At 41.8% G+C, this 13168-nt stretch overlaps 1 protein-coding gene across 14 annotated transcripts in view; it reads left to right on the forward strand.

Moving 5' to 3' along the window:
* Window positions 1-270: 270 nt before the first annotated feature.
* Window positions 271-13168, forward strand: part of ARPP21 (cAMP regulated phosphoprotein 21) — a 96411-nt gene continuing 83513 nt past the window's right edge. For 13 of the 14 annotated variants that reach the window (XM_062621960.1, XM_062622023.1, XM_062621975.1 and 10 more), the window contains exons 1-8: window positions 332-403; window positions 1753-1965; window positions 2796-2837; window positions 3760-3849; window positions 7486-7636; window positions 8868-8946; window positions 10234-10293; window positions 11072-11212. In XM_062621960.1, the coding sequence (XP_062477944.1) occupies window positions 1798-1965; window positions 2796-2837; window positions 3760-3849; window positions 7486-7636; window positions 8868-8946; window positions 10234-10293; window positions 11072-11212 (731 nt within the window). In that variant the 5' untranslated portion in view covers window positions 332-403; window positions 1753-1797. Of the gene's footprint in view, window positions 411-1752; window positions 1966-2795; window positions 2838-3759; window positions 3850-7485; window positions 7637-8867; window positions 8947-10233; window positions 10294-11071; window positions 11213-13168 lie in introns of all 14 variants that reach the window. The other variant, XM_062621969.1, reaches the window with a different exon arrangement.

Below are 13168 nucleotides of genomic sequence, written 5' to 3' on the forward strand. Positions count from 1 at the left end.
CGGTGCATAATGCAATTGTTAATTTTAGCTCCTTGCGTAGGAGCTGTTATGACTTGAACAGCCGGCTCTAGCCTTCATTAGAGAAGAAGCAGGCAGTTTTGAGACAGGTGGAGCTGGATCAAGCTGTGAAAGTGATTTGCTCGAAGCTGGTCATTCGTGTTAGAAATCTGGTTCTCTCTATTGCGTCCTTACCTTGTGCCATGGTTGTTGCCATTGTTACTCACTCTCCGTCTTTTTCCAGGTTGACTATGATCCGTCAAAGTCTCTGAAGGACCAGCATGGAGATTGGCACTCTGAACTGTTAATGGGGACATGGGACTCACGTTGTCATTGATCACTTGTGTGGACTTAACCAGCGAAGAGCAACAGAAGACAATAGGAAGACAGTGGGAATTATAGCAGACTTTCAGGTAAAGGGCTTCTTTGGTGTGGCTGATAAACTGTTAAGTGCAAATGGTTTTGTGAACCCTGTGTAAGCATGCAGGTGAGGCATGGGGTAACGTGAAGAGCTTGTGCATGCGTGTGTGTTTCTTGGTGGTAATCATGAACAAAGGAAGGGTTATTTATTTAACAGACAAGGTTCAGGTCTCGCCATTCATGAATTCGTAGCAAAGGCGTCCAAGTCTCGGTAGTAACTGCAGAGTAGCCAATGCCATGGGACTTCCTGGGGAGGGCGGTGGGAGGAGGAGAACCACTTGAAGCTCCACTTGTCTTGCTGCGAGCTAATTTGTGAGCTTCAGAGTTCGGTTGGCTCATTTACAAGCCATGCAGCTCCATTTCTTGTGACACTCACAACCCTTCTCAAATGGAAGGAAGATGTAGGGAAGGTTTTATTGTTGTATTTGCGTACAAATTCAAAGCCAGAGCAAAAATTGGAAGATGTGAGTTTGTAAAACTTGGTGTGTCATATTCTTTTTTTTACTTAAAACATCACTTAAAAATGAAGGTAAGTGTTACCAGACCTGTTGAATGTTAATTACAGGCTGCAAAAAGAAACATGGCCAAGTGTGGCTTTGTTTCCTAGCCGCTGTTTCATTGCTGAGAAGCAGCAAGGTATTGCAAAAGACCCTTTCTGAAATAACTCCCTCTCTCAACTGCAGTTGTTTTTCCTGAAGATACTGCTTAAGCCAAATGGATGAGGAAAGAAAAGTTAAATAATTCATGAGCCTTGCTTGACAATTGATCAGTGGGGGAGGCTTCAAGAGGGAGCTGGGGGAGAGAAAGGGAGAGAAAATAATAATAGGCTTTAACTTTGAAAAGCCTTTAAAGCTTCTGTACAACAACCCATTGTGAGCTGAGAGTAAATGCAGTTCCGTGAAGATATCTTCATTAGAAATACCTGCCAAGGGCTTCCTGCAGGATTTTCATAGTACTGGAGAGTAACGTGGGGCTTGGGAAGAGGCTTAGGATTTTAATAATGGAGCTGTCAATTTGATGCCTGAAAGCGTTGACTCCAAGAGCTTTATTGCCAAATTTAGATTTCATATTTACACGGAATTATTACCTCTTCAAATTGTATGGTTTTTTTTAACTGGTAGTGAGCACCATGGGCTTCTACCATGTACAAAACCCACGTTAGGCACTATTGTCGTTTCAGTACAGCTCTTCAACTGGAACATGTATCTGTCTCTCAGCTCCTGAGCTGCATGTCTTGATTTGTTCATCAGAGGAAATGAAATTGCTTGGGAATTCAAGGGAAAATTCACCTCCGGTGTTCTTTCTGTGTGTGTGTTTGTGTCGTGGTATCTCGACCTTTCAGGTCACCAAATCTTGTTGTTTTCATTTCTGTCTGGAAGAATGTCTGAGCAAGGTAAATTGAACCAGGAGACGGCAGAGGAAGCTGCGAAGGAGCAGGAGACTGCCATCTTGGAGGCGAACCCGGACAACTGTATCCTCACTAAATCTGAAAGCTCGGAAGTGGACGAGAAGGAGGAGAAGCTGAGTGATGCCAAGACAGAGCTGCAGGTGAGACGGGACTAGTGAATGGGCACATTACGTATCAGTGTGTTACCGTTGCCTTTCCGTTTCTGTGATCCTTCGTTGCCTACAATTCTCCTGGTTTCTCTGTTGTAATTTTGAGACCCTTTTGTTTTATGGTTTTAATTATTTATTTTTCTTTCTGGTTCTTTTATCTCCCTGTGAAATAAATACTGTTATTTGTTACACCTTTCAAGCTCTTTAGGCTGCTGTCCATGTCGTTAAGGTTTGAGAAGTTAATTGCTAGATGTCTGTGTTAGAGCTTGGTGAAATATTTGGCTGTTTTCCCTCTTTGGGGATTCAGAAAGCTGCCTTGATCTAGTGACTTTACAGGTAATAATACTGAATAATTACTTAATGTGTGGTTTGGTTTGTAGGTGTTACTGCCAACAAAAAGTTGGTATGCAAAGCCTAAGAAGGTAATTTGAGAAGAAGACTTTATCGGATGAGGGGGTTTTATTCCTTTTTGCTCAAACAAATATAAGAATAAAGGGAGAGACTGCAGTTTAAGAGGAATTTGGAGGGGGGAGTGTTTACTTAAGTATGCCTTTTCTTACATGTTTATTATATGCAAAATTACAGAACACTCTGCAGTGTGGCTTTTGCTTATACCTGTTCTTAAAATGAATAAAGTGAGCAGAGATGATTCTTGGTTTTCCCTGCTTTCCAAACTGGGTTTGGGAGAGTTCTCTTTGCAGCATCAACTGATTGTAAAGTATTGGTTTGGAGTGATTTAGTGTCTTTCTTTATTGGTAATGCTCTTGTCGGGCATATTTTCCACTGAATTGGTAACTGCTTTCTTTTTTTGCTATCCCCAGAAACGAGGTGGAAATCAGAACCAGCAGAAAAAGAGATCCAAGGTAAGGGTCGGTCTCTGTTTGGCATTACATGCCTTGGTAGGCTAAAGAATGTCGATCTAACGTCTGCCTGCCATTGAAATGATGGCCTTTCATCACGTGTGTGGTGGTTCGTGGTTCTTTTTTGTGGTCCTTTTCCTTCCCTTAACCCCATAATCTCATTGCACAAAGGACTTCTGCTAGGTAAAATGTGTCAGGCTCCCCTTTATTTATCCATCGTACTTTCATGCTGCCTGGCTCGCCGTGCACTTGTGTTAGACAGCATGGGATGTGTGCTTCTGTACCCACTGGGGAAGGGAAAAGCTTGTTCCTTGGGCTTTAGTAATTAAGGGTTTTGTTTGAATTTTATTTTAATGGACTAATCTTGACATAAAGAAGCAGAGACTGAGGAGCTCCCTAAGTGGGGCAGGAAAGAACTGTTAGGAGCAAAAAACCCCTAAAAACCTTCTTTTAATTTTCTAAGTGTAGATCCATAAAGCTTGCCCATTTTATTGTCTAAGTTCCTTGGATATAACCCTTCTAGAAGAAGATGGGGGGTAGGCCAAGCAAGCAAGCATACAAACTAACCAAACTCCAGATTACAAAAGGAACCTTTGAGTTCTAATACTGAAGTACTAGAGTAGTGAAGCTTAAATTGCCTTCAGTATTGGATTATCTGTTCTTTGCCGTTACAGTTTTTGGTGGAAGTGGGTGAACGGTAGCAGAGATTTATTAAAAGCAAAACTGGAACCCACCACTTCACCTGTGTGCATATGACTTGCTGCTTGGAATCCTCTTCTGTGCGCATCGAAGGCAGATCCAATTTTGTTGGCTCAGTGGGTAGTTGTTATCTGGGGTATTTAGGGACAGCTGAGGGGTGCAGCTGATGTGACTTGGGGTCAGTAGCAGTGTTCTCTGGTTTGGTTTCTCTCTCTCTCTCATTCAGTCAGGAGCTAAAGGAAAACTTGTCCGGAGCCTTGCTGTGTGTGAAGAGTCATCCCCGCGCCCGGCGGCGGAGAATCTTCATGACAATCAGGTACGCTTGCAGTCATTGCCCTTAGCTGCATGGTTGATGTCTATGTTCAGTTGCATGATTATGTGACTTAATTGGGCATTTAACAATGTCTTTCTTGGGGTGGGGGGAAATGACATCTGACAGTGAATGTGTTTTTATGAAGTTATCTGGTTTAGCGTGAATTTTATTTTGAAATCTCAGTTTTATGCCATATCACAGGGTGTTGTTTGCTTTTTTTTCCAGACCCCCTGAAAATTCCACCAAATGGAAAAGAATTCAGATTCTAAAATTAAAAAAGTAGTGACAATCAGAATATTAATATGATCTTTTCTCTAAGGTTATCTCTTTCGAGGCTGCACCAGATACAGTTATGAATATGCTCTGGTTTCTGGTTCCTCTGAGACTCCAGTTCATATCAGTGTCCCCCTTCACACATAATGCACAGGTGCTTTGCTCTCTGAAATACCTTGGTAGAGCTGAGGATGCCTCCTCCTGAGTGGCACTTGTTTTCTCAACTCTTGGTGTAGATTTCCCGGTATCAAAAGGCGTGTATATGAGTTTTTATCTGTGCTGGTAGTGTTGTATTCCCAGCGGCTGGCAGAGTTCTGTCCCCTGCCCCCCTCCTCTCAGACTGGTAGCAGTCTTTGTAGGCCAACTGCAAAAAACAGCCCAAAAAGCAAAAGGAAAAACCTCAAATACTCTTTGCTTGCCTGGTACGGGTAAGGATTAAAAGAACCCAAAGCTAACTATTAAGAGCACTGCCTATAATTTATGAGCTGTTTGTGTGCAAATGAGATCAACCATCGAGAGAGCTTGAGCAAGTGACTTCTTGTGAGCTTAGCACAAAAACAAAATATCACATCTAAGTGTACTTTCTCACTGTTCTTCTATTGACTTGAAATGGAACAAATCCAGCTCTCCTCTTGCCTCAGAAGTATGGAGAGATTTTTCTATTTTTTTAATTTATTGCTTTTTTAAAGACCAAAAAACCAGGTTGTTTAGCAGGGGGACACGTAGATGTTCTACTGCTCTACAATGATGCTTATGCAGCAGACGGGCAGGTTATTTTATCAGTTGTTCTGTTGTAGGTATCCGCTTTCTGCTCAACTCGCGTTCCTCAAGATGTGTGGCTTTTGTTCTGCTTTCATTTGTATTTTCTATTGTTTGGTGGGGAATGAAAAGGAGAATAGCATCAAGAGATTGTATTAAGCAGCGCATGGTAGTTCATGATTCGGTTTGGATTTTCTTTATTTTTTCGTTATTATTTTATCTTAATGGTTTACAAAGCACAGGGACCTGATTACCAGAGAATGTACGGTACATTGCCAGAACGACTGAGTATGGATTGTACTGCAGACCTGATGTTTGTATTTATATTTGAACACTTGCCTTCATTTTCCTGTATAGGGAAAAGACTTGTTTACCTGTATTACTTGATCTTGAACGCTTACCTGATGGTTCACTATGTCCTTACTTCAAAGGAATGTTGCCTTTCATGTTAAACTATTGACCAAGAAGTGTATTATTGCAATTTGAACATTTATTTTGTTGTTCACTATATTTACCTTGTATCAATGTATTTATTAACATTGTATTTTACTATTGAGAAAAAAATATCAATAAAAACCTAAGAAAATATATAGTAGCTTTGCTTTCACGACGCGACAGCCTTTTTGTGTGTTTCATCTAGTGCCTATATACAAGTAACGTTATATGTAAGACAGTAGCTACTGTATGTTCCTCTGTGTGCTTATATGTCAAGTCTTGTTTTTCCTTTCCTAAGTGCATCTTAATGGACACTGTCAAGGTTAGGATTAATATCCTGGGAACAGCATGGCCAGTTACATTTTTCTCCTGTTTTGAAAAGCTCTGCTCCAGGCAGTGCAGGAATCAGAGTAATTCTTTGGGGTCTTTTGCCAGGGATTGATCCGAAGTTTGTTGTTTGAATGAGAAATAGAACTGCCATTTGAAGTGAAAGAAAGCAGGCATAACCTTAGTCCTCCAAGTGCAACCAAGCAGGTTAGCAAGCACTGTTTTATGTATCCGATGATCCTTGCCTCCAATGACCAAGAGCTCCCACCCTTTCCCTCTGTAGGCTCCATTTTTTCTGATGCTGTCAGCTAAAACTAACAGGAGTAGGAATGAAGGGCAGTAGGTCAGGATAAATTTTGGCTCTAGGGCTTTGTTTCTCTTTTACAGTGCTTTTCATCTCAAGTCTTTTGTGCCACATTCAAACCTCACACAAAGTCACTTGATGAGGACTGATGAATTTCTGTCTTCCTGTGGCATGTTTATGCTGCTCTCGTTCTGTTAGGAGCTTGTCTTCCGTGTGTTGTGGTGGCTGATTTGTAGTTGTAGAAAAAAAATCAGAAACCTAATATTTGTAATAATGACTGATTGCAAGCATCTTTTGAATTCATAATGGTCTGGTTGCTTAAAAACAAACCCATCCGCTTTAGAGTGTTGTCTTGGTATTTTGGTATGCTAGTATTCATTGAAAGCTTATGGGAGAAAGGGATTTACTAGCATTCAAGAAACTGGATTTTCTCCAGTGTTGCTGAATTTGGTTTTCATTAAAGTGATGCCCAAAAAGAATAATTATCAGGCATGCAGGACTCTATTAAGGAATACTGAATTATCAGGGAGTTTTGGCACAGCTTAATTCAAGTGAGCGTTTTGACACTACTTAAGCATATAGTGTTATTTTGTCCATCTTTTTCTCCAAAAGCACATGACCACACAGTATGCTTCCTTCAGGTTTGACCAACCAGACTGGTTTTTCTTGGAATATCTAAATAATGCCATGGTAACTGCAGAAGAAAACAAGTTGTATTTTGTTAAAGTAATGGTTTAAGTGGGGAACAACGTCTTTAAAGCAAATCAGAAAATGCAAACCAGCTTGAATTCTCCACTTTAATTAGCTTTGGAAAGCCAGAGTATGCTTTCAAAGGGACTCAGAGTCTCTGAAATACTGCATTTTTGAGGATCACACTTGTGATGTCTTGGAGAAGTTCACTTAGCACAACTTGTCTGAAAATCACAGGGCACGTTTCGTCCCTTTTGTAAAGGCACGCCTGCACATGCCTTTGTATTTAAAGTACCTGATCAGGTAGCAAGCCCTCTTGTATACAACTGGGTTATGATTTTTAGGCATTCCTCTGCTATCTGAGCTCAATAGCTCAGTCTAACTCATACTGCAGTGTCTAAGCAGCTCATATGAACATGCAGGACTTCTAGTGAGGGGCGAGAAAGTTCTATTTTTCAGACATCTGTCCATCGATCATCACCTAACGTGTAGTATTAATTAAATTAGACTTCCTTAAAGCCCATATAAAATGAATTTCACTGTTATAAGTCTTAATTCTAGTGAGAAGTACTGAAGTGTACAACAATATGGTGCCTTTAACAGAGGTGGACTAAAAGTTGATAGTATTCAAATATGAGAGAAGAGATACACTTACCACTAGAATCTGGCATTGAAAACGTCTTTATTCTCCTGGAAAAAAGAAATCATTTGTCAAATAGGAAAGAAATGTATCTGGCTTCAGCTTTTCTAGTTACAATTACACCCAGTTAAACACAACTCTCTGCAGGTTGGGAGCCATGGGAAGCTTACTGACTCTGCCCCTGAACTTATCTTTCTCTTTTTCCCAACAGGAATCAATCCAGCTACACCTTTCAAGTTTTCCTAGCTTGCAAGAGGAAGATAAATCTAGTAAAGATGAGTCCGAGAAAGAAAAAGAGAAGGAAAGAAATAAAGACAAAGATAAAAACAGTGAAAAAATCAAGATCAGAATGTTATCAAAAGGTGAAGTTAACAGTATTTATATTGTTGTAATTACTGCTGGTATGTTTCTATAAGCATGTATTTCTTTATTACGTGTACATACACAGAAGTGCTTTCATACAGTGAGAAAATTCAGAACCTGGAATGTGCATGCATGAGTGTTTTACATACAAACATTGGCTTCTGAGAGTGAGGAAACCTTTCAGATTGAGGTTTGGTGTTAGAGGCTATTAACTTAAGTACTCAGAGGAATGATTTTACATTAACTGTGTTGGTATAAACATATATATATGTAAACGTGATTGTATACGGTAATGTATGTTTGATTCTATCAGGTAAGTGCAAAACTGATGCGCTTTTTTCCCCGTTGATAACATATTGGCATGTCACTTGTGCAATTCAAATAGAGAGTAATCTTCACTGTGGAGGAGATGGAGAATTTCTCTTAGATGCTATAAGGGAACCCATTAATGACATGTAACCTGCATTGCAGTCTACTGTTATCACCTACTTGTTCAGAAAAGATGTTGTGTCTAAATTTGGTGTTTGAAACAACCCCATAATCTCTTTCTGAGCCCATGGTGTGAAGGTGCAATGGAACCTCTCCAGAAATAATCATTGCTACCCTGGGTGTGGATCCGCAGCTGGTGTGAGTTGTCGCTTGGCTTCAATGGAGCTCTCGCAACTCACACCAGCGTGAGGATGTGTTGTGTGCCTTTGAGTCAAGTGATACAGCAAGGCTGAGAAACTGATTCTGCCTACTGTCACACATCCCTCCTACCCACCCACTCTCAGGCGTGACTGGAGTTCAGCCTGTCAATGCAAATAAAATCCGTGCTGGCGCGATGCCTCATTTGCCACATGTACAGCACTTATCAAGTGATTCAAAGAGACATTGATGAATAAAGGGTGGGTTTTAATTCTTATTTTATCAAATTTTCCTTAGTAGTTTAAAGGAAGAACTTGGCAGAGGCATTGAAGGTTTCCCCATGCTTTTCCAATGACCAGAGGTTTCTGTCGGTGGCTGCTTTTGGTGCCATGCTCACAGTAGAGCAGCACAGAGGAACTGTGAGAGTCCACCCCAGGCTTCCAAGCAAGGACCTTCCTTGGCTGAACTCCACATGAACGTTTTCTTTCCAAGCATGCGCTCTCAGATTGTTGCTGGAAAATGGATTTTGGTTTATAGCGTGGCTTAATCATAATTGCTGAAATGAAATAAATGAGAGGGGGGTGTTTGTTTTTTATCTTTCAGATTGCAGTCAAGAGTATACGGACTCAACAGGCATAGATTTGCACGAGTTTCTCATTAACACACTAAAGAATAACCCCAGGTAGGTATTTTCTGCATTAGAGCTGGCATTCCTGAAATTATAGCTGGCAGTCTTGGAGCTCCTGTAACTGTGAGCGGTGTTTTATTAGTTCTGGAGATGGTTATGAAAGAAAATGTAAAGGAAGTAGGCTGATAACTGAGCAAAAAGCTATAAAAAGTCATCAACTCCTCCTTCCCTATCTAGTCACCCATTGCTTCACTTCACTTTCAGCAACATCTGGTCTTTGTCCTTACCTCTTGCCCATAGCTCTGTGTGATGTTAGCAGTAATGTATTATTGCCATTGCAGTGGGAGATTTGTGTATGAATATGAAGTAGCTTTCTTTTGGCAGTGCTGTACACAGTTCTGTGTCTGTGCGCAGTGCCAGTTCCTGTTCTTGCTATTCCCATGGTTTCCATTTGGATCAACAAGCTTATCTCAGTGATAAATTTGCCTATAAATGTCTTAAGGAAGAATATCTACCATTTTTATATGTTTATTTTCAATGTTCATTTCAGTTGGACCTGTTAAATAGGTACCACATGATTCTGCAGTGATAGGAGAGCTAGGGACAACTGGGTATGTAACAGCTTGCATAACCTGATGACCAAAGGTCCTCAAATTGGTTCATCTGCACAAAATGAGACCATTCAGAGGAAGTAAGGAGTGATGGACTCTGTAAGCTTAGGAAAAAATGGGTGTGTGGGAATTTTGGGATGTTTTTGGCAGAAAAGAAAGAGAAAAAGGCACATCTGAGCCCTTCCAGTTGAAACCAGAACATTTTGACTGAGGAATGCTGCATCACTGCCTCGTGGGAAGCCAAAATCCGAAGGTTTTCTGTATTGTGCTCTCTATCTAGGTTAGGTATGCCCAGTCTTCTCACCTGCAGATCAGTGCCTCCTGGAAGATGTGTCTCAGACAAAATGTTGGAAGTTGCTGTGGGTAACAGCTCTTCTCATTCACCAAGAGCTGGGTGAGCTGGAAACCTCCTTCTCCAGCAAACAAAAAGGTGAAGCAAAGCAATCCATAGCAGTCAGTCTTACTATGTAGTCGCTGCTCACAGCCTGGTGTGGCTGGAAGCACTCTCAGCCCCATAGTTGAGCTTCAGAAAGATCAAAATCAGTCACGTATGTCAGCAAAAGCGGGCAGCAACCTTCTCTACTTGTGCCAGGGCAAAGCATCTTTCATTTTGAATCAAGATGGCTTCAGCCTTTGCAAAGTTGCCTTAAGAACATTGATATATTCATTTGCTCAACCAAAATGTCTATGGGTCATTGATGCTACAAATCCTTACTCTTCTTTTTGACAGGGACAGAATGATTCTCTTGAAAATGGAGCAGGAAATTATTGATTTTATCAGTGACAACAAGTAAGTCGACTTTCCACACTTGGACCCCATCAGGCTTTTATTTCCTGACACGTGGTGGTACTGCTTAAAATACAAGAGATACCTTTTGCTTTTCATGATGTTGTAATTGCATTGGCCCTGCTCTATTAGGTCCAAAAATATAATTGAAGCTTTCAGTGCAGAGGAGGATCAGATACGCTGCCCCATGGGTTCCTTGTGTGAATGGTATTCTAAATCATTGTAAAATAGAGCTGAACTTGGGTAGAGGGTTTCTTGCTGCCACGTGCTCTGTATAATGAAATGTGTCTGTGGTTTTAGAGAATAGTGTCAGGATAATAGCAGAGGAGAAGTTATGCTGATGGGAAATAAGCATTTTTATCAATAAGAGAGGAAGCAGGAGCATTTGCCAAGCTAGATGTTCTCAGCATCACCCTGCATCTGTCCTGTGGGGGAAAGGCAGAGAGCTGCAGCCAGTGTCTCTCACATCTGCAGGGTTGTTTGTGCAGTGGGTGCATGGGGTCAGGAGGCAAGCTCTTCCCAATAGACAGAACGCTGGTGATACCATGAAGCGTGAGCTTTGTCTCGGCGCAGCACGTGGAAACGTCCTTGTTAGACATTCAAAAAGTAATTCCTTTTTTTTTTTTCCGCCCTCTTGAAGCAAATATTCAGATGTAGATGCACAAAGGGCAAGTTTTTGGTTAGATTTCTGCCCACAGAGTTATTGAATGTGTTGCTCTTCTCATTTAATTGTAGCTCAGGGGGAATGTTGTTATCACTGTGGTTTGTTTTCTCTTTCCAGTAATCACTATAAAAAGTTCCCTCAGATGTCGTCCTACCAGAGGATGTTGGTGCACAGAGTGGCAGCTTACTTTGGGATGGACCACAATGTGGATCAGACTGGGAAGTCTGTCATTATCAACAAGACCAGCAATACCAGAATGTAAGTAGCAGCGCTGTTGTGTTTTCACTTGTTCCCTTTCACAAGAGCTGGTTTGTACCATGGCTGTGTGGCATTTGCTTTGCTGTTATTATTGATTTTTGTAGCAAGAGGAGTGCTGTTTATCGCTTCCTAGGGTGGGAGGGGACAGTGGGGCTCACACTGTGAGGTTATTTAAGGATGTAAAGGTGCAAAAGGGGAAATCAATCCAGTTTGTTCCCTGCCACCTCAGTGTCACTGGTAGGCTACAGAAATGAGCTTGTTGCTGTACACATCGCCTAATACCATATGGCTATGTTCTTAAATAGCCCAGATACATTTGGAAGGTTGCCTCTTCCCTTGTTCTGACTCTCCCTGCTTCAAGAGTAGTTGTCTGCCCAACCTGCTTATTTAGGATTTGGGTCCCCTCCACCACCTGCCACCATCCACTCCCTTTTTCTCCTCTTCTCCCCTCCTGGTTCCACTTTATTTTCTCTCCAAACCTCATTGTTTGACCACAGAGTTGTTGTGGGTACAAATTCCTTCTGATGGCTCAAAGGCATGGTGGAATTCCTGGCAGGCTCAGCATGTGCTGGCATGCTTTAGGCTGTCCTCCATGAACCTGTAGCAAGATAGCAAAAGCTCCATACCAAGTTCCCTGGCTAATTCAGCCGAGATGCAGTTGTGTGGCCTCGTCTAACCAGCATCACTCCTGCCCAGTGCCACGTGTGTATGAACCATCAAGGAAACCGAAGCCTTCCTCCTTTATCTATAAACTATGAATGAAGGGGAAATAATTACAACTGGGTAATGGAGTTTTGGTGATACCAAGACATTGGAACGGGAAAGCCCCATTTGAAAGTTGTGTACTTCCTGTATTCAGTTAGTAGGAGAGATAAAACCATTTGTTTCGTTTACATATCCAATAGTTAGGTGAGTTGCTTAGATGCTGTTGCAGAGAGTATTCTTCTAAATGGTATTAGCCTCTCCTGTAAAAGGCTGGAAGCAATAACTAATATTGCAGGATCGAGCCCTGAGCCAAACACATTGGTACTTGCTCTTTCACCGAGTCCTGAACGTGTTCCATGTGTGTTAAGTAAATTGTAGATCACGGACAATTTATTTTAGATCCTTTTCATGGGCTTTCCCTGAGAAACAACACTTGAGCCTTAATGTGTTTAAAGGTTGGAATAAAGCATGCACCAACAGTGTGATTTTCACATATCAAGAGAATTACAGTAGCTCGATAAAACTTAACACTCAGGCTGGGAAGGCTTAGCCTCAGGCTCTGGGGATACCTGCCCCTTGTCAAGGACTATGTTTGGGTATGGATAAGAAAAAGCTGGGTGTGCAGCAAACTGATGTTCATTTTTGAGCCGTAAATTAGGGGGGAAAAAGAAACATTTCCTCATAAGCAGAACACAATTGATCATATTTGAATGCTTTTTAGGCGTTCCTCTCCACAGCCCTCCCTTTTCCCTTCACATCTGTGTCACCTCTGTAGTGCACCAGCTGCTACAGCTCATTCCTCGCAGCATTGCCTTCTCCTGGTTGGCTTGATAATGTGATAATATCACACTGATATCTGATAACGCCTCTCTGGGTTGGGTGGCTGTGCATCGCAGGGATGGGTAGTGTTGGAAGCGCTGCTGGAAATGCTTGTGCGGTGCTTCCGGAGAGGACCCTGAAGTTGTTTTCAGCAGTCAGAACTGTCTCTGTGTTCTAGTGAAGCTGGGGCTTCTTGCATGGTGGGGATGAGCAAGCAAGGCTCTTTACCAGGCATGACCTGGCAAGCTCAGCAGGCAGGACACTGCAGGGGTATAATGGATCAAATGACCCTTTCAGCTGTGGAGATGAGGCACAGAGCCAGATAATCGATTCTGACACCATTCCTGGGTAGATCTTCCAGAAACAAGCACAGGGCTTTGCCCCTCTGTTGACTGTGTTCTGAAGCTGTTTTGTAAGCCCTGCACAAACTGC

Source organism: Pezoporus occidentalis, unplaced genomic scaffold (assembly GCF_034315485.1).
Source record: "Pezoporus occidentalis ecotype Australia unplaced genomic scaffold, CSIRO_AGI_Poc_V1 ctg107, whole genome shotgun sequence".
Lineage (NCBI taxonomy): Eukaryota > Metazoa > Chordata > Aves > Psittaciformes > Psittacidae > Pezoporus > Pezoporus occidentalis.